Consider the following 21,490-nt stretch of genomic DNA (forward strand, 5'->3'; position numbering starts at 1 on the left):
TGTTGACCGCCTCCGGCTGAGCCTCTTCATTTGAGGGCCCTTCGTTCGCTAGCTGCTCTCCGGTCATGCTACTGGCCCTTCTTGTCCTCTTCACTGTTGGCCCCGCCCAGATTTCACTTTTTTCGTTCCTCCTTTGCTCGCCGAGAGGGACCTCCTCACGGAAGTACCCCCCCTCGGCCCCCGAGAGCAAAATGGCGGGTTTTGGCATCGGATAAAACAAAATGGCGGGTTTGGCATCGGAGAAACAAAATGGCGGGCGCTCAGCGTTCTCTGTTCTCTGCGCAGACGGGGAGCTCTACTCCGGGACGTCGGCGGACTTCATGGGCAGGGACTTCGCCATCTTCCGCACGCTGGGACAGCATCACCCAATCAGGACGGAGCAGCACGACTCGAGGTGGCTGAACGGTACGAGCGGGGCCCTCGGTCGGGGGGGGGGGGCCCTATACCCGGGGGTTTCGGGACCGGGCTTCGCCTGTTTTGGGTGCAGTGTGTTAGCGTGCTTACTGTAGGCCTTGTCCCTGTTGATTCCCAATTCCTCAACCGTTCATTGACTATCGAGTTCTTTTTAAATTCTCGAAAGGACAATTTTAAGGATAATGCACTCTGGGATGATGCACTCTGGGATAATGCACTCTGGGATAATGTACTCTGGGATAATGCACTCTGGGATAATGCACTCTGGGATAATGTACTCTGGGATAATGCACTCTGGGATAATGCACTCTGGGATAGTGTACTCTGGGATAATGCACTCTGGGATAATGCACTCTGGGATAATGTATTCTGGGATGATGCACTCTGGGATAATGCACTCTGGGATAATGTACTCTGGGATAATGCACTCTGGGATAGTGTACTCTGGGATAGTGTACTCTGGGATAATGTACTCTGGGATAATGTACTCTGGGATAATGCACTCTGGGATAATGCACTCTGGGATGATGCACTCTGGGATAATGCACTCTGGGATAGTGTACTCTGGGATAATGTATTCTGGGATAATGCACTCTGGGATGATGCACTCTGGGATAATGCACTCTGGGATAATGCACTCTGGGATAGTGTACTCTGGGATAATGCACTCTGGGATAGTGTACTCTGGGATAGTGTACTCTGGGATAATGCACTCTGGGATAGTGTACTCTGGGATAATGCACTCTGGGATAGTGTACTCTGGGATAATGCACTCTGGGATAATGTATTCTGGGATGATGCACTCTGGGATAATGTACTCTGGGATAATGCACTCTGGGATAGTGTACTCTGGGATGATGCACTCTGGGATAATGCACTCTGGGATAGTGTACTCTGGGATAATGCACTCTGGGATAGTGTACTCTGGGATAATGCACTCTGGGATAGTGTACTCTGGGATAATGCACTCTGGGATAGTGTACTCTGGGATAATGCACTCTGGGATAATGCACTCTGGGATAATGCACTCTGGGATAGTGCACTCTGGGATAGTGCAGTCTGGGATAGTGCAGTCTGGGATAATGCACTCTGGGATAGTGCACTCTGGGATAATGCACTCTGGGATAATGCACTCTGGGATAATGTACTCTGGGATAATGCACTCTGGGATGATGCACTCTGGGATAATGCACTCTGGGATAATGCACTCTGGGATAATGCACTCTGGGATAATGCACTCTGGGGATTGTGGAGCTGCGTGATCCCATACGGATGACATTTTTTTTGTTTAGTCTCTGCCAAGTCTGCATGCTGTACCTAGATGCCAGTCAAAACAGATGGCCTGTGAAAGATTAAGCTGGCCAGCCTGCTTTATCTGTCAAAATTCCATGCATGTTACGCGGCCTTGTTTCAAACATCCTGGTCATATCCATAGCAACAAAAAAAAAGAGCACTTTTCACTAATTTGCAGAGACAAGGCACATTTACGATACTGTATATATTTAGCGTCCCCTGGCAATCCGTCTATATTACTGGGGGAAGTTGCTGAGGAGCTTAGATGCTGAGAAGCTGACCTGTTGTAATCTTGGGGGAGGACGATGTTCTCCTGCTAAACTCATTTTAATTAGCGCTTCCCCTGTCAATTCCCATTTCCTCAGCCCCGCTCAAGCTCTTTCAGTCCTCCCCTATTCAATAGGGATTTACCCATGACTGCCTAATGCCGGCTTCTACCGCATATGTGCTATTGTGCGTCCAGCCCAGGGATTAACCCTCCGTAGAGTAGGTTTGTTTGGAATGTTTTTTTTCTTCTCAAAATTCCAAGTCAGTGTTCTAGAACTCCGCTGCTTTTCGTCACCGGCGGTGATTGTGACATCGGCGTTAGAATGTTCAGTTTAGAGCGTTCGAATTGCTATATCTCACACCTTAAAGGGTTAAGAGGGAGGTGCACGATGGACCCCGGGGTCGACTGCGTTGTCTGTGGGTGGCGTGTCTGTCTGTGCTGACCTGGCTGCTTAAGATTAATGCGTTTGAAAAAAAAACAAAAAAAAGTGGCCCTGTTTGCAAATGAACGACTTACTGCCGTTCGCTCGATTAAGGGCCAGTTGTTCGAGTGTAAAAACAATCCGATTAGCGGGTGGCAGAAGAGGTCACGGTCTGGCAACCCCCGTGGAGCAGAGTTTACCAAAACAGGCTTAGCTTTGCCCGCCCTGGTGTGAAATAAAATAGCTTTCGGGGTTGCCAGCTTCTCTCCATCTTTTCTTAAAACGCGCGGGAACAGAGGTCAAATAGCGCACTTTAAGTCCGTGAAAAGAGAGGGAGGGCAGGTCTCCCAACAGATTATCCTCTTCATAAATCAGTGTTCAGCCCTGGTCCGCAAATCTCTTCGGCCGCGTCCTCACGGCTCGGAAGTGCACCCCCGTGACCGAAACGGTGAAGGGATCGCACGGAACGGAAACAGAACGAAATGGATTCAGCGTGGCTAATTCACCGACTCAGCGGATTTAAAAATTTATTTAAAAAAAAAATAGGGCTTAAATCTCACGTACGGGTCTGGTTTTCTCCCGAAACGAAATTCTCCGAGCCTGACGAGGGGGGTGCGACGCGGTGCGGCGCGGCGTCTCCGTCGGGGCGTATCCTGCTGCCTTGCGGAACGGTTCCGGTTCCGGTTCCGGTTCGCCGGGCTTAAATTCCAGACGTTTCCCAAAACGGAACGATGTAGCGGTCGCCGTGCGAGGCCCCCGGGGGGCCGACGTCGGGTCGTTCGGTCCCGAAGCGCGCCGATTCCCGCTCCTCAAAGCGCGCTCGAGCGGCGTCGGACAGGCTTCCGCGGGCATGAGTGGACATGAAGGACGTCCTCCATTTTGCACGCAGGAAGTCGTGTATGAGAGGCAGTGAAGAAGACGAGCGTGCACAATCACTGGGAGGCTCTGTGACTCCGTACGTATGTAGACCATGAAAACAGAGCCTGATACAAGTGCAATTACCTCAGCATTTAAGTTGATCGTTGTTGCGAGTGTAAGGTTGCATTACATCCACTGTGTATACTTTTCTCTTTACAAAAATTGTACAGAATTAGATGGCTGACGCTTATTTCATACATATTTTGCTGTGCTTTCACGCATAATAGTATTAAACATTTCTGTTGTACCTAAATGCCTCAGCCATGGTCGTTGTGTTCTAAAGTCCCAGATAACGACATAGCTCAGGAGGTAAGACCGATTGTCTGGCAGTCGGAGGGTTGCCGGTTCAAACCCCGCCCTGGGCGTGTCGAAGTGTCCTTGAGCAAAACACCTAACCCCTATCTGCTCTGGCGAATGAGAGGCATCAATTGTAAAGCGCTTTGGATAAAAGCGCTATATAAATGCAGTCCATTTAATCTAACCACAAGTGAGTTCATCCGTACCTCTGTTTTTTTGAGCTTGTAAGGTTGTGGGCTACACTCGTGGTTTGGGCTAGTTCCCTTAGTCCCACACAGTGAGGTCCGTATAGAACTGGTTTTGTCGAGAATGGTGTGGAAGAAGTTGACTGGCCTGCACAGAGTCCTGACCTCAACCCCATCCAACACCTTTGGGATCAATTGGAAAGCCAACTGCGAGCCAGGCCTAATCGCCCAATCAGTGCCCAACCTCACTAATGCTCTTCTGGCTGTATGTAAACAAATCCCAGCAGCAATGCTCCAATATGTAATATAAAGCTTTCCCAGAAGAGTGGGGGTTGTTACAGCAGAAAATGGACGTGTTGGACGTATGGTGTCCACATACTTTTGGCCATGGAGTGTAGAAAATAGAATATTGTGCTAAAACAGAAAAATTCACGTCTCTCAAGAGCTTTGAGTCGCGATTGCCTAAGGGAGAATATATGAACTCCGTGCGACGGGTCCCCTGTGTTTTTTCAAGGGACCCATTTCCCCTTGTGTCCCCTTCGCAGACCCCAGGTTCGTAAGCGTGCACCTGATCCCTGAAAGCGACAATCCGGAGGACGACAAGATCTACCTGTTCTTCCGGGAGAGCGCCATGGACGGAGAGCATTCTGGGAAGGCCACCCACTCCAGGATCGGACAGCTCTGTAAGGTGACGGCCCCTCCCCAAAGGACACCTTTACTTTCGGCTTTTTAAACGTGCCCCCCTTTTCCATGCTGTTCATTGGCCTGCTTATCCCACCAGCCAACATGTGAATGGCAACCTTGGTGCTTGCAGATAAGTTGGGCTTTTAATGAAAATAACAGTAGAGCTCCTGAACTTTGTTTAGTCTCACTGCAGTGTGCGTTGTGCTTCAGTGTGAGTAACCGATTGAACAAAGAGTTATATTCTTGTTCTTCTGTGACACTGGTACTGTATGAATGGCAGCGAGTGTTAAAGTTCTCACTATATGGTGACTTTTAGTAAGAAATAGACACAAGAAAACAGAAAAAGTTTTAAGTTTGTGAAAGTTAAGGATAGTGCTCAACACGTGGGTCAGCCTGCAGAAGACTCTCAAAGTTTAACTTGTTTTTTTTTAACTTAATGTGCTCGTTTCAAACAATCCAGAAAGACAGTTATTAATTGAAAAACGCCTTGGACTTCCCAGTGAAGAAAAAAATCAAAGTACTATTTGACAAAAGAGCATTATCTTGGTCCTGTTGCTAAGTGCTACGGCGTGAGAGAGATAGCGCACCCTCTGTTTCAGCTCCCCTGGTATCTCCGCGTTTCAGGAATCCAAGTCCTTTTAAATGTTTCTGACGAGCTAATTAATTTGGCGCGCTAGTGCCCCTCATTGCATGTATTAAAAAGGCATTAAAGCTTGATTGGTTTGCGAGGATGGTGAGTGTGGTGTGGAGTTAGCCATGTGCAGCGTTCAGTGTGCCGCGTGCGGCGTTCAGTGTGCCGGGTGAGGTGTTCAGTGTGCCGGGGTGCCGGTTACTGAAAGGCACGGCGGCTCTGCGCGGTAAATCAGCCGCCCGCCAGGCGCACCGCGCCGGCCGCGTCTTCTCTCCGTCCCTCTCTCTGTCTTTCTCTATTTTCTCGTTTTCTTTCTCCCCCGTTCCCCTTACTCTACAGTGCCACACGCACGCACGCACGTTCCCTCTCTCTCAGTCTGTCTAAAAGCGCCCCGGACCGAGTGCACGCCGTCCCGTCCGCCCCCCCCCCCCCCCCCCCCCTTTCGGTTGGCTTCCGCTCGCAGCGGCGGAAGGACGGAAGAAATCGAAGGAAGGACGCGCGGCGTCTGCGCGGGAAACAGAGTCGACTGAAGTCAGGCCCGCGTAACGAAGGGAACGCGCGGGTTGGCGATCGAAGCCGGGCGCGCGAGCGAACGGCAAATAGCGCGGCGGGTTTTTGGCAGGTTTCGTTCTCCGAAACGGGGCTCGTATGTTGTGCCCTCGAGGAGCGTAGCGGATTGCTAGCCAAATGGGACGCGTCTTTATATCTTTATGTATTGATAATGAGCGCCCGGGATAGCGGAGTCCGCTTAGCACAAAGTGTGCGGAGGGTTTGGCTGCAGGAAGCAGGCGTGACCCCGGACTCCTGTTCGCTCCTTGTTCATGTGTGTGTTTGTGTGTGCGTGCGTGTCTGTATGTGTGTGTGTGCGTGTGTGTGTGTGTGTGTCTGTGTGTGTGTGTGTGTGTGCGTGTGTGTGTGCGCGCGCATGTGTGTGTATGTGTGTGACAGAACGACTTTGGGGGCCACCGGAGTCTGGTGAACAAGTGGACGACCTTCCTGAAGGCGCGGCTGATGTGCTCGGTGCCGGGAGCCAATGGCATCGACACGCACTTCGACGAGCTGCGTGAGTGACAGGATCCCCGACCAATGAGCTCTCACACGCCGTCCTCGCTACCTTCCGTTTCATCTCTCTCCTTTTTGATTGTTTTTTTTTTTTTTAGAGGACATCTTTCTCATGAGTTCCAAGGATCCCAAAAACCCAGTCATTTATGCAGTCTTCACAACATCCAGGTAAATTTATGTGTTATGCATGTTTTTTTTCCCACAGAATTAAGGCTGTGCTTGGGGTGGTTAAGAGGCCTGGCCCCGAGACAGAAGGGCCACAGTCCTGCGTATTCCCGCTCTCTAACTGTGCAGCAGAACACACAGTGTTTGCTCCTTGTGCATATTTAGCTTAGCATTTGATCCAAATTTGTTGCCATGGGTTCAGATTTAATCTAAGCCGAAAACCAGCGCATCCAGTGCAGGTTCGCTCGCTACGAGAGTACACAGTGAGCGAACCCCTCAAACCGAACACAGAAAGTAATGGTTGCAATTTCCCAGGGATGTCAGGATAAGATATGTTTCATTCTCATAAATACACACATGGCTTCTGCTCACTTGACCTCGCTAGTCAAGGGCCCTGGAAGGAGGTTTTTAGCACTGTGGTGTTGAAGTAGGGGGTGTTATTCGTTCAAATCATCCACGTCCATAAGCGTAGGTGTGTGTGTGTGTGTGTGAGAGTGTGTGTAAGGACGGAGTGTAGCACAGTGGGTAGGGAACTAGACTTGTAACCGAAAGGTCACAGGTTCGATTCCCGGGTAGGACACTGCCGTTGTACCCTTGAGCAAGGTACTTAACCGAAATTGCTTCAGTATATATCCAGCTGTATAAATGGATACAATGTAAAATGCTATGTAAAAGTTGTGTAAGTCGCTCTGGATAAGAGCGTCTGCTAAATGCCTGTAATGTAATGTGTGTGGGAGAGTGTGAGAGTGTGTCTGTGTGTGTGAGTGTGAGTGTGAGAGTGTGTCTGTGTGCGTGAGTGTGTGTGTGTGTGAGAGAGTGTGTCTGTGTGCGTGAGAGTGTGTGTGTGTGTGTGTGTGTGTGTGTGTGTGAGTGAGTGTGTTTGTGGGTGGGTGAGTGTGAGTGTCTGTATGCATGAGTGTTCTGTGTGCATGAGTGTGTGTGTGTGTGTGAGTGAGTGTGCATGTGGGTGGGTGGGAGTGTGTGTGAGTGAGTGAGTGTGCGTGTGGGTGGGTGAGAGTGTGAATGTGTATATGTGTGTCTGTGTGCATGAGTGTGTGTGCGTGTGTGTGTGAGTGAGTGTGCATGTGGGTGGGTGGGAGTGTGTGTGTGTGTGTTTTAGTGTGTGAGTGTAAGTGTGTGAGTGTAGGTGTAAGCATGTGTGTATCCATGAGTTCTCATTTTCCATACGGTTAGACACAGAGGCGTCTGCATTGTTTAGCCAATCAAAGCTGACGGAGTGTGGTTGCCCCCTTTAGGCAAGCTGGAAAGATAATAATTAATTTAAAGCTTAATGCTGTGTCACTTAAATATGCTTCAATACATTAATGTACGATGCATGATGTTTTATGCTTCAGTGTGTGATGATGAGCTTTGAATACTGGCTCCCGTGTAGATGGCATATGCCGACATTGATTAGTAACAGAAAAATCACATCAAAAATGGTGATTTCCAAGTCGTAAAATTAACTTTTACAGTTCTTCAAGGCTGGAATGACAAATGTGCAGAAAAGTGCAATGAAAAAAATGAGAAATTAGTTCCTACTTTCCTTCCCAGCACCGATGCTAACGTGCGCGGGAGCGATGGCAACCAGAGCTTGATTTAATCGATCTTTTTCGAACGCTTTCGTCTGTCTCAGAGACGTGGTCAATACGGTGGCTACTCCGCGGGGCGTGGCAGTTAATCGGGTGGTTAATCGGGAGGTTAATCAGGCGGTTAATCGGGTGGATTATCGGGTGGTTTATCGGGTGGATTATCGGGAGGTTAATCGGGAGGTTAATCGGGTGGTTAATCGGGAGGTTATTCGGGAGGTTATTCGGGTGATTAATCGAGCTGTTAAACGAGTGATTAATCGGGTGGTTAATCAGGTGGTTAATCGGGAGGTTAATCGGGTGGATTATCGGGAGGTTAATCGAGAGGTTAATCGGGTGGTTAATCGGGAGGTTATTCGGGTGATTAATCGGGAGGTTAATCGGGTGATTAATCGAGCTGTTAAACGAGTGATTAATCGGGAGGTTAATCGGGAGGTTAATCGGGTGGTTTATTGTGCGATTAATCGGGCGGTTAACCTAACAGAGCCTGGCTCACGTTCCTCTCCGTCCGCAGCAACATCTTCAAGGGCTCAGCGGTGTGTGTGTACAGCATGGCCGACGTCAGGAGGGTGTTCCTGGGCCCCTACGCCCACAGGGACGGGCCCAACTACCAGTGGGTGCCCTTCCAGGCCAGGGTGCCCTACCCCCGCCCCGGCACGGTCAGTACCGCTCCCTCTCACCTCATACAGGAGAACAGCCTAAAACTGTCCTTCACATTCACCTCGAGTGTTCTCTCCAAGGAAGTCTGTCTTTTTCATTGTTTTTTTATTTTATTTATGTGAGATAAAGTAAAATGAGATTAGTCTGAGTCAAGAAAGCTTTTTTTAATTAGCGTTATCTCTGAACTTCTCTCTCATAATTATGAGCAACCGTTCATGAGTTAACTGCTGTTTTGAGATGAAAAAAGTTGTTACCGGTGGTTTCCGTTCAGCCATAATATAAATGTGGGAACTTGCGAATGTGTTATGTTCATATATTATGATTTTGTTGGTGCAATAGCAATTCTCTGTCGTGATTGGTCGAGGTAGGGTTAATATAATGCTTCAGTGACATTTCGCTGTCGTGATTGGTGGAGGAAGGGTTAATAGAATGCTTCAGTGACATTTGTCTGTCGTGATTGGTGGAAGCAGGGTTAATAGAATGCTTCAGTGACATTTGTCTGTCGTGATTGGTGGAGGCAGAGTTAATAGAATGCTTCAGTGACATTTCTCTGTTGTGATTGGTGGAGGCAGGGTTAATAGAATGTTTCAGTGGCATTTCTCTGTCGTGATTGGTGGAGGCAGGGTTAATAGAATGTTTCAATTATATTTTTTTCTTGTGATTGGTGGACTCAGTCTCAATAAACAAACGCTTCTTTGCTGGCTTCTCAGTGTCCGAGCAAAACGTTCGGCGGATTCGATTCGACGAAGGATCTCCCGGACGAGGTCATCACCTTTGCGAGAGGGCACCCGGCCATGTTCAACCCCGTCAACCCCGTGAACAACCGGCCGATCGTCGTCAAGACGGACGTGGAGTACCAGTTCTCCCAGATAGTGGTGGACAGGGTGGAGGCGGAGGACGGCCAGTATGACGTCATGTTCATTGGAACGGGTGCGTCCCCTGCCGTAGGTCAAAAAACAACTGCTGCAATGACAAGGACTCAAAGCATTACATTACATTACATTACAGGCATTTAGCAGACGCTCTTATCCAGAGCGACGTACAACAAGTGCATTGGTTCACAATGTAGAGGTGCAAAAGAAACACTAGAGTAAAGTAAGGATCGTAGTGCCAGAAGTGACGACATCGATCAGGACTCCAACCCTGTAGAGTAAGCTGTTCAGCAAACAAGAATCCTACCAAGTACAAACTAGCACTTAAATATACATCAGTGGCCTTTTTCCTGCTTTGACATTCATCCAAGGCCTGGCTCCCCAGCTCTATTCCTGGAGATCTACTGTCCTGCCGGTTTTCACTCCAACCCTAATTTGGCACACCTGATTCTACTATTTACTCTAGCTATTCAATGATATGTGCTTTGTTAGGGCTGGATTGAAAACCTACAGGTTGCTAGATCTCCAGGAACAGGGTTGGGCAGCCCAGATCTAAGAGAACCAGACTAGCACATTGAAAAGAAAAGAATCTCTTTTACAATGGATGTCTGATCCAGGATATAGGAAACAACATGGATAAATAATTCATGACACAACGCTAAGCACGCAGACCAACGTTTGATACCAAAGCGCACTTTGTTGGCTTGCTTTGAGTGACAGGGCTGTGTTTGGTTCTCTTGAAGATGTGGGGATGGTTGCTTTGAGTGACAGGTTTGTGTTTGGTTCTCTTGAAGACGTGGGGACAGTTGCTTTGAGTGACAGGGCTGTGTTTGGTTCTCTTGAAGATGTGGGGATGGTTGCTTTGAGTGACAGGTTTGTGTTTGGTTCTCTTGAAGACATGGGGGCGGTTCCTTTGAGTGACAGGGTTGTGTTTGGTTCTCTTGAAGATGTGGGGACGGTTCTGAAGGTGGTGTCCATTCCTCGGGAGTCGTGGCACGACCTGGAGGAGGTGCTCCTGGAGGAGATGACTGTGTTCAGGGTATGTGTATTTCAAACCACCGCTATAAATACTCATTCCATTACATTATATTGCAGGCATTTAACAGACACTCTTATCCAGAGCGACTTACACAATTTAGCATGTACATTGCATCCATTTATACACCAGGATATATACTGAAGCAATGCAGGTTAAGTACCTTGCTCAAGGGTACAACGGCAGTGTTCTACCTGGGAATCGAACCTACGACCTTCAGGTTACAAGACTGCTGAGTATACAGACTGTCATCAAGTCAAAATTTGTCCTAAAAATATATTTATGACTAATTAACATGACTCAACTCGATACAGTAAGTACAGTAATTATTTAAAGACAACCTACCTATGAAGTAATGCACTTTTAAAGATAATTATTAAGGTAATTATGATTTCATAAACTGACTCAACTGTGAACTGCCCTTACAGAAATTGAATATTCAGAAAATATAAAATATTGCATAAACATATCGCAATCGTTATAGAAATATACAAATCTCTGCCACTTAAATATATGTATTTCTTTACAGGTAATGCACTTATTTGTAGTATATTGCAGTATATTGCATTGGCATTTAAGTGTACTGTGCATTGCATACATTTAGTATAAAGAGTTATTGTTCTGTGTGTCAGATACAGACCAGCAAGGTAATGCAGTAGCTTAGGGGTTCAGAGGGGAGGGGTTCAGAGGGGAGGGGCTCAGACCGCCTTGCGGCAGCACAGGGGGGAGGGGTTCAGACTAACCCTCACCCCCCCCCCCCCCATCCCTACTGCCACTTCACCCCTGTGTCTCTCCTTCCAGGAACCCACCGCCATCACCGCTATGGACATTTCCACCAAGCAGGTAAGTCTCAGGGCTCCTGGCCCTATTAAACCATTTTACATGGTTTTATATTTCCTCCACTGTACGTTGCAGACAAACACAGAAATTATGACAGTTATACATTGTACAAGGTCAAAGGTCAAGTCCAAATTCTTTTCTTATTGGTCAGTGTTTCACTGATGCAGTGGTTCACTGATGAACCTATCAGGCTGCTTTAGAGCAGGTGAGTAGAGATAAGTAGTAACAGCTCTCCGTTGAGTGAAAATGACTGAATGTAAATCGCAATGCTCGATCGCCCCAGAAAAACAGAAATCAAATAGTCTCGCTTCAGAGCTCACCGTACATGCAAATTACGGATTTATGCTGCGAGCCACAGCAGATGCAGCCGTCTGTTGTGGAAAAAGCACTGCATCGAGGCAGGGAGTGACTGAAAGCTATTTTAATACTCCTCTCTGCTTCCTGTACCCTTTCCACCACGGAATTACAGCAGACAGAACGCTTGGTGGCTGTGGTTTATACCTGCCAGCCAGGATGTAGTCCTGATGTCACGCCTCAGGAAGAGCCTTATTGGTCCTGCGGGGCCGCACGGACTCCGCCCAGATTTATTGAGCTGTGCTGAGCCAGTCCTGGATCCACAGACCCACCCCAGATGTACATTTCACTCTCCCCCCCCCCCCCTAGAATGCCCCCCACCAGATGGGCTCAAATGGGGTAAAGCTGGGGTGGGGGGGGGGGGGGACTCATCCTCAGCCAAAGACCCGTTAGGGCTTATAAATTCAGTGGGACTGTGCTGTCTCCAGGCTGGGCGTTCACCAGATAGCCCCCCCACCCCCCAGTGTGAGTGATGATTCAGAGCTGGAGGAACATCAAGCTAAGCCGGGGGGCTTTTGCGTCCCAGGTGTTTTTGGTTTTTTGGACCGTGGGCCATCGGCAGGGCGTTGCGCTGAGAGAAGAGGCTCGCTCGTCACGCAAGGCCGAGCCAGAACAAATGTCTGGAGTGTGAAAGTCGCTGCTTCTCTGGCTGTGTGCAGAAGTCTTTGTTAAAGTAAATGACCCTAATAAAACAGTGCTAGCTTGGCTGCGAGCGTGCCTCAGACCCCAGTGATTCATTTCACTGCGCAATGCATTTTTGAAAACTGATGCTGACTCCCAGTTTTTGGGCTTTGTCTCCAAGCTTTGATTTTGCAGTTGGTGAACAAAGCTCAAATCGTCGAAACTGCTGTCATGTGGAGGAGGCGGAGAGGAGGATTGATTGGCGGGTGTCTTTTCCCTTTCCTTTCAACAGCAACAGCTGTACCTGGGCTCGGCCATCGGTGTATCCCAGATGCCTTTGCACCGGTGTGATGTGTACGGGAAGGCGTGCGCTGAGTGCTGCCTGGCGCGGGACCCCTATTGCGCCTGGGACGGTACCCAGTGCTCCCGCTACTTCCCCACTGCCAAGAGGTAGGAGTCCCTACCCTATCATGCATACTCTGCCATGACATATCTTGCCCTACTCCAACATGTCCACACTGTCATGACATACCCTGCCCTGTTCCAACATGTCCACTCTTTCATGACATACCCTGCCCTGTTCCAACATGTCCACTCTTTCATGACATACCCTACCCTGTTCCAATATGTCAACTCTGTCATGACATACCCTGCCCTGCTGCAACATGTGCACTCTGTCATGACATACCTTGCCCTGTTCAAACACATACACTCTGTCATGACAAACCCTGCCCTGCCCCAACATGTCCACTTTGTCATGACATACCCTGCCCTGTCCCAACATATATACTCTGTCATGAAATATCCTGCCCTGTCCCAACATGTCCACTCTGTCATGACAAACCCTGCCCTACCCCAACATGTCCACTCTGTTATGCATACCCTGCCCTGTCCCAACATATATACTCTGTCATGACATATCCTGCCCTGTCCCAACATGTCCACTCTGTCATGACATACCTTGCCCTGTCCCAACATATATACTCTGTCATGACAAACCCTGCCCTGCCCCAACATGTCCACTTTGTCATGACATACCCTGCCCTGTCCTGTCATGATTCATCCTGCCTGGCCCTGCCCCTCCACAATACACCCTGTCCCATCCCATCCCATCCTACCCCACCCCACCCTGCTCCCCCTTCTGTGAACAGGCTACTATGAGGCCGCGGAAGGTGCCCAGAACCTCCTCAAATATGTGCTTTGTTGAGCTAGGAAATGAGAAGCAGACGGGCGGGCCAGCGTCACACACACGGGGCAGATGGAGGGGTGTTTGCAGGGAAGTGAAGCAGAGCACAGACTCAGAGAGAGCGCTTTAACCCTTCACGTGCAGCTCTCAGCCTAAGCATGAATAGCTCTCAGGCTTAACTCCGCACACGGGCCACAGAGCGCCAGCCTGCATCACTAGCTCAGTGAGATCTCTGTGTTCTCTCTGTGTTCTCTCTATGTTCTCTCTGTGTTCTCTCTGTGTTGTCTCTGTGTACTCTCTGTGTTCTCTCTATGTTTTCTCTATGTTCTCTCTGTGTACTCTCTGTATACTCTCTGTTCTCTCTTTGTTCTCTCTGTGTTCTCTCTGTGTACTCTCTGTGTACTCTCTGTGTTCTCTCTATGTTCTCTCTGTGTACTCTCAGTGTGTCTCTCTGTGTCTCTCTGTGTACTCTCTGTGTCTTCGTGTTCTCTCTGTGTTCTCTGTGTTCTCTCTGTGTTCTCTCGTGTTCTCTCGTGTTCTCTGTGTTCTCTCTGTGTTCTCTCTATGTTCTCTCTTCTATGTTCTCTCTGTTTTTCTCTTTCTCATGTTTCTCTGTGTTCTCTCTGTGTTCTCTCTGTGTTCTCTCTGTGTTCTCTCAGTGTTCTCTCAGTGTTCTCTCTGTGTTCTCTCTGTGTTGTCTCTGTGCTCTCTCTGTGCTCTCTCTGTGTTCTCTCTGTGTTCTCTCTGTGTTCTCTCTGTGTTCTCTCTGTGTTCTCTCTGTGTTCTCTCTGTGTTCTCTCTGTGTTCTCTCTGTGTTCTCTCTGTGTTCTCTCTATGTTCTCTCTGTGTTCTCTCTGTGTTCTCTCTGTGTTCTCTCTGTGTTCTCTCTGTGTTCTCTCTGTGTTCTCTCTGTGTTCTCTCTATGTTCTCTCTGTGTTCTCTCTGTGTTCTCTCTGTGTTCTCTCTGTGTTCTCTCTATGTTCTCTCTGTGTTCTCTCTATGTACTCTCTGTGTTCTCTCTGTGTTCTCTCTCTATGTTGTCTCTCTGTTGAGTGGAGCATGCTTTGTTAGGGTTGGAGATTATCATTAGCAGCCTTTCAATATCCAGGTCACCTACACCAGCTTTCCAAAAGATGCTGAAAACAAGAGGAACGGTAGCTGTTGGCCTCATGCCAGTATTTAAAAAAAACCCAACAGTACCAAGAGCATTGTGCTTTCAGTGAACGTCACTCCTCAGACCTCCCTGTAGTATTTCTGGAGGTGAAACCAAGGAAAGCTCGTTGGGCATTTCCATAAAAGTGGCGTTATTGCTGAGGATTCTGGGTCGCGGTGTTGATTTTGGCTCGGCGTGACCGCCGCTCCTCGTCCAGCGCTCGCCGGAGCTCGCCGCTCTGCCCTCTGAAGGAAGGCGGCGGCGGCGGCCGTCGGTTCCGTTTATCGATCGCGTCCCCGAGCCTTCGCCCCGGTCCGCTAAGGGTACGGACAGGCGCTGGAGTCCCGCTGACCTTGGGTTCGAAAGGCACGGCGCACGGACCATCGTTACTGCACTGGCCCCTCTGCGCGAATGAGCGGCAAACTACTTCCTGTAGTCAGTGGAAACGAGTATATGAAATGTGTTTGCATAAAATATTCTGTCTTGAGAAGCGTGGTGTTTTTATTTTGCAATCCATGCCGTGCCCACATACTGTAATGTGCATAAAGGCATACTATGCAGAATTTCTATCTTAATGATATTATAAAATAACCATTCTAAAGCATATCTATGATGGCAATCTTTCGCCAAATTCCTGCACCTTAAGCTGTGTTTGCTATTCTAAAATGTGTTTGGGATGTTTCTGGGCGTGGCACTCTTTTCTGTGTGCGGCAGGGTGGGTGTGGGTACAGAGCCTGTGGCTTGGGATCAGATTTCACTATTGCATTCGACATAATGGCATTAATTAAACAACAATCAAATCTGCCTTCTTACTGTCACTCACGATCGCTCATTTCCCAGTACTAGCTTTACCTCTATAGCTATCCAGCTAGCTACTTTAGGTGAGGTACTCTGGGAGAGTGGGCGGGATTGAAGACGGGGGAGGAGACTTTTTTGATTGTAAACACAGGGCCTTGGCAAGGCTAAAGATCCTGCATGGTATGCCTTTGAGGTCTTGAGTATGAACGCCGTTCCCCCTGTCCTCTCTTGCACGGCAGGCGGACCCGACGCCAGGACATCAGGAACGGCGACCCGCTGACGCAGTGCTCGGACCTGCAGCATCACGGTAAGGCCCAGCGCCGCTTCGGTCCGTCCCCTGTCCTGCGGAAGGACTGCGTTGGGGGGGCTGGATTTTGCGTCTGGTACGGCTTTCGGTAAACGACGCGGTTCCGGCGCGTCCCTCGGAACATCTCACGAACGATTCCCCTTCCGTCTCCGTAGCGGAGCGTCAGCTTGTGCGGCGAAGGAAACGGGACCCGCCGAGAGAATCAATTAGCTCTGTTCCCGGGGTGACCGCGCCGCGCGGTTTATTTTCTGAGGCTTTTAATTACGGTCTGTAGGATCCCCCGGGGACGCGAGCAGTCTGCTGTGTTCCGGATGGAGCGCTCTCCTTTCATTCAGCGCCGTCGTTAAGGGTTTAGTTCAAAGCGGGAGCGCGCGAGCGGCTTCCTCGTCGCCACGGTAATTGCGCGCTTTGCTAGAACCGGGCGGACGCTGCTCGTAGTCGCAGCAAAGCCTTGCGAGTACGTACTTCTGTGGCCTGGAGCTGCTCCAAATGGGAGGGCCCCGCCTCCAAAGAGGCGTGGCCTACATCCATACAAGAGGGTTAGGGAAAAGGTTAGGGTTAGACTAAACTCCGCCCGTTTGGAGCTAGGCCACTCCCCTTTGGAGTGAGACCACTCCCCTTTGGAGCTGCTCCTGGCGCTAGTAATACCCTTCTCACTTTTTGCTTTACTTTTTGTTCTCTGGTGCCTCTAGTGGTTAGATGATGTTATTGGCAGAGCTTCTCAATCCAGTATGGACCGGGTGATGGGTGGTGACAGGCTGCTTGACTCCCCACTTAAACTCTTAATTCTTAAGTGATGTTTGTTACCTGCAACACTTCCACCTACCTACCAGCTGTCTTGCACTCGAGCAGCTCACCACCTTTTACATGCCACTGCCTGGCAACAGCCTTATTTGGATCAACAGACTGATTAGAGACTGATTTAGACTTGTCCTGATTGGCTGGTCACTCCCTGAACCTGCCAGAGGAGGAGGGGCTCCGTCTGTTGAGTCTCCCAGGCCTCTGTTCCCCTAGGCTAGCTTTTGTGTGAGTTTAGCCTTGGGTCTGCTGCCAGTTTGGCTTGTAGTAGACCTTTGGTGAAATGCTCCATATGAATACATCTGATTCGATTTGAACGGCTGTTAACTGTGGTGCAGTGGGAAGCAGTGTAGTGCGTATCAAGCTTTAGCAGCAAGATAGTGAAGTGGAGAGCCAACCAAGACACTTGTAAATTATCCCAAAAAAAAAAAAGAAAATATTTTTTTCTGCTGGGTCTCAGGAGGATATAACCCTTGCCAACAACAAGAGAAAATGAGCAGTGTCTGTTTAATTCACACGTATGAATGTTCCTTCCTTACATTTCGTCCTGAACCAGTGTTGCCTGCGTGACGTCTTCACTCAGTCCTCAGGCACGCTCCAGCCAGGCTTCCACAGGAGAAGCAATGCACTCACGACACGTCTTGTTTTTTTTTTGTTTTCTTTGTTTGTTTTTTTCGTTCTCTTTCCCCGATAAGATGACATGAACGGCCAAGGCCTGGTGGAGAACAAGGTCGTCTACGGCGTGGAGAACAGCAGCACGTTCCTGGAGTGCAGCCCCAAGTCCCAGCGCGCCCTGGTGCACTGGCAGCTCCAGAAGCAGAACGAGGAGAGGAAGCAAGAGGTACGATCGGCTCTGACCCCCCCCACCCCCCCCGGCACCTACGCTGGCCGTAATGGGGCTCATTCACCGACTGAGTCTGTCCACAGCACTGGAGTGCACATTGCATTGCATTACAGGCTCTTATCCAGGATGACTTACACAACTTTGGCACAGCGTTTACATTGCATCCATTTGTGCAGCTGGATGAGTGTGGCACAGTGGGTAAGGAACTGGGCTTGTAACCGAAAGGTCGCAGGTTCGATTCCCGGGTAAGGACACTACCGTTGTACCCTTGAGCAAGGTACTTAACCGAAATTGCTTCAGTATATATCCAGCTGTATAAATGGATACAATGTAAAAAAATGCTATGTAAAAGTTGTGTAAGTCGCTCTGGATAAGAGCGTCTGCTAAATGCCTGTAATGTAATGTAATGTAATGGATGGTGTGCACCACAGTGGCCTGTTAACTAAAGGCGAATTTCGGAACATCTTGCATTTCGTTTAGCTTATCGCTAAATCTTTAGCTGTCACAGCCATAATGGATGGGAAAAAAATGAAGATTTGATATGTAATTACAGAAGTGAGTCTACGGCACCTGTAAGCCAAAATGTTTAAATACTGAGCATTTATGCTCCCTGGTTATAGTTGTATAGTTGACAGTGGACTGGTCCATAATCAAAATGGCTGATCATAGCTAGTCACTGAAGCTACTCATAAGCAGGTGTACAATAGATGGTCTCCAATTCAAGTACAGAGTCCATGATTCTGTTTTTCTGGCCTGTTTTTCACATTCTTGATATGGTTGGGAATGTTTTTGTCCGGTTGTCAACAGAGAATTAATCTGACAGCATCTTAGCTGTGAGTCATAAATTCACAACAGGGGTCTTTCCATTACTTTACTATGACCATCACATGTTTTTAAATCAATGGATTTAACACAGAGAGAAGAATTTATAACAGCTGAAAACACAAGGAGTGGTTATTCTAAATGACCATAAGTAAATGACCTTCACACATTTGGTTAGATAATCAGGCTGGATCATTATATGCTCAGCTGGCTCACTGTCGAATCATGAATTACAGATCCCAACACATAAACCAAAACTTTATTTTAATATAATCTGAACGACAATACAGAGCCTTAAATCCACGGCAGTGTATACACAGAGTGGAGACCTGGTTTGACCTCTGACCTTTGCCCTTTGCCGTCTGCGTTGCAGATAAAGGCAGAGGACAGGTTCGTGCGGACGGAGCAAGGCCTGCTCATCCGCAGCCTCCACAGGAAGGACTCGGGCAAGTACTACTGCCACGCGGTGGAGCACGGCTTCATCCAGACCCTGCTCCAGGTCACGCTGGAGGTCATCGACGCCGAGCACCTGGAGGAGCTGCTGCACAGGGACGAGGAGGCGGGCGAGGGGGGCGGCGGCGGAGGCCGGGCCAGGGAGGCCCAGGCAGGGGGGCGCGGGGCGGGGCAGAAGCTGTGGTACAGGGACTTCATGTCCCTCATCAACCACCCCAACCTGAACAGCATGGACGAGTTCTGCGAGCAGGTGTGGAAGAGGGAGCGCAAGCAGCGAAGGCAAAGGGTCCAGACCGCCCAGGCGCACGCCAACAAGTGGAAGCACCTGCAGGAGAACAAGAAGGGCCGGAACAGGAGGACCCACGAGCTGGAGAGGGCGCCAAGGAGCGTCTGACCTCCCCCTCGCCTCCCCGCTCCCCCCTTCCCCCGCTCCCTCCCCCGCCCTCACCGAAAGACAGGACTCCTTCCGAGCAGACTGAAAAGAGAACTCAACTGGAAACAAATGCGATACGCTCCCGTTCCAAAAGTGGTTTGCGTTGTTTGAAGATGTTTACAATGGCATTGGCGGTAAAGACGCAATCACACTTGTCCCCCCCCCACGCGCCCCCCTTCACCACCACCATCACCTCCAGAAACCACACCCCAGCCCCACCCTCCCCTTTTCTGACTAACCGCCCTCAAGGAGCATTAGAAGACAAAACGTCAACCGGACCATGTAAATAGACTACCAGACATTGCTTTGGGGACTTTAGTTTAGTTTTGTTCATTGTTTGGTTGTTTTAACTGAAGGTAGGAGTGGCCACTATCGCCCGAACAGATGCCAGTCACTGCAGCGGAACCTGGCGAGGTGGACCTCCGCGATCGGAAAAGCGCGTTGCGTAGTCGCGTACGCGTCCTGCGAGACGGAGACGGAGAGCGACTCTGAGGCCAAAATCACTGCGGGAGTTCCATTTTATCCGGGTGTTCAGCCGCCCTAGTTTTAAACAAAGTCCCGCGTGCTCGTCCTTCTCCCGGTCAGAAGAAGGGCCTGAGTACTAAACCGTGTATATATCACCAAACAGGCTCTATGCAGCATGGAACAAAGACTTTCAAACCTGACAAAAGCAACCCGTCCACACCCGTAACGTCGTCGTCAGTATTTGTAATGAGACGTCGCTGTCTTCGGACACGGAGCTGTTACCCCCTCACAGTCCCGCGTTTCAGAGCTGACTATTCCGAGCTGTCTGCTGAGGTCTTACCCTCGGGACAAGCGATGGCCAGACGCGGCGCTCGGGTGCGATGAGCGGGTTGATCTGTGTCCCTGATGGGAATAAGCTCTTCCGAGTCGGAACAGCTGCTCAAACTTCAGACTCAGAAAAAAAAGGAATGTTTTATTTTTTACGTCAACAGAGTTCTATCTAAAAGAAATTTCTGGAAGAGTTTAACTTGTATTTTAACTGTGCATTTCCTTTCCTTGTCAGGCGGCTACTGCGTCCTTGTGTGGTCATAGCTTTCAACATTCTTACACGTGCCACTCAATAATTTGAACATTCTTTTTTTTTTTTTAAGTTATTTTGGATATGTTCTATCTTTTCTGAGAAAATTCTGCGGTATATTCACAAGCGTGTTGTTCCCAACACATGTATATTGGTAATCTGTCTTTGAAAAGTATACTGTTATTTGTGTGTGTATATACATTATTGTATCTATCAAACCAAACACCATTGTGTAACTTATTCCTCATTGTTTTGTGGAAAGGCTCATATTGAAAAGATAATAACAGTGCTTTGTCACTCAAGTATCAATACTAAAAGCTACAATATTAATATGTGTTACATATCTGTCAGTGAGATGGACCAATTATGCAGTTTTGCACTGTCAAACCAACACAGTAGCCACTTCCGTATTTTTTTATTTTTTTGTTTTGTTTTGATTTTTTGGGCAAACAGATTAGTTTGTAACAAACAGCACAGTTTCTTTATAAAAAAACAATTACAGAAAAACATTCACATAATATGACAAAATGAACTAGTACTGGATCCACTCTTTATAGCTTCATAGCTCACACAAAAAATGTAGCATTTACCCCACCCCAAAATAGCAGGAAAAAGGGAGGTTTTTTAACATTTTTTTATTTGTGTTTCAAATGCATTAGTTACACTTTCTTCCTGACAAAATAGCTACCCACAAACACATACCGTGTTGTCGTAATCTAATGCCACTAATCTAAAAAAAAAAAAACACCTAATGCATTTACGCAGCTGAGAGCGGCTAGCGTCGAGTGCATTCCCCGCGACTCGGCCTCAGTGGATGACTGGGGGGACGAGGAGGACGTGAGGGCGTGCTCCGGCTGTCATTATGCCGAGCAGACCGCATTATGGCAGAAAAGCGCCGAGAGCTTAATGTAGGGTCACAGCTCCGAGTTTGCCACCGCCAGCCATCTGAGCTACTACTTTCCATGGGCTGAAAGCCGCGTCCTTTCACGCAGCTTCGCTAACACCATGATACAAAAATATAATATAATATGTGAACTAATGTGCGGAAGCAATGGTGTTTGTACATTAAAGGAGAAGGAACTTATATAAGGGACAACGCTAACTTACGTCCTTACAGGTGTTTTGGACGACTGTATCGCGATCGCCATTCACGAGCAAGTATACCCTGATCACACACATTTCCAGTCGGATTGTTAGGTTGTTGCTTCGATATAGACATTTTTAGAGGGAATTTAAAGGAAAAATGCATTGTACATTTCACAGTGTGAAAATTATTTCCTGACCCTTTAATGCTGAAGCCCTTAAAAAGAGCTGAACACCAAGGATTTACAGCCAAAGGCAATT

General features: G+C 48.6%; 1 protein-coding gene across 1 annotated transcript in view; it reads left to right on the forward strand.

Annotated features, from left to right (window-relative positions):
• LOC135245645 (semaphorin-3A-like) overlaps nucleotides 1-20,192 on the forward strand; it is a 50,058-nt gene extending 29,866 nt beyond the window's left edge. Inside the window, exons 6-17 of the mRNA XM_064318818.1 lie at nucleotides 286-405; nucleotides 4,342-4,484; nucleotides 6,060-6,174; nucleotides 6,272-6,341; nucleotides 8,442-8,586; nucleotides 9,298-9,517; nucleotides 10,407-10,498; nucleotides 11,297-11,338; nucleotides 12,603-12,760; nucleotides 15,687-15,754; nucleotides 17,248-17,393; nucleotides 18,592-20,192. Of these exons, the coding sequence (XP_064174888.1) occupies nucleotides 286-405; nucleotides 4,342-4,484; nucleotides 6,060-6,174; nucleotides 6,272-6,341; nucleotides 8,442-8,586; nucleotides 9,298-9,517; nucleotides 10,407-10,498; nucleotides 11,297-11,338; nucleotides 12,603-12,760; nucleotides 15,687-15,754; nucleotides 17,248-17,393; nucleotides 18,592-19,065 (1,793 nt within the window). The 3' untranslated portion in view covers nucleotides 19,066-20,192. The remainder of the gene's footprint in view (nucleotides 1-285; nucleotides 406-4,341; nucleotides 4,485-6,059; nucleotides 6,175-6,271; nucleotides 6,342-8,441; nucleotides 8,587-9,297; nucleotides 9,518-10,406; nucleotides 10,499-11,296; nucleotides 11,339-12,602; nucleotides 12,761-15,686; nucleotides 15,755-17,247; nucleotides 17,394-18,591) is intronic.
• Nucleotides 20,193-21,490: the final 1,298 nt, after the last annotated feature.

This window comes from Anguilla rostrata, chromosome 19 (genome assembly GCF_018555375.3).
Source record: "Anguilla rostrata isolate EN2019 chromosome 19, ASM1855537v3, whole genome shotgun sequence".
Lineage (NCBI taxonomy): Eukaryota > Metazoa > Chordata > Actinopteri > Anguilliformes > Anguillidae > Anguilla > Anguilla rostrata.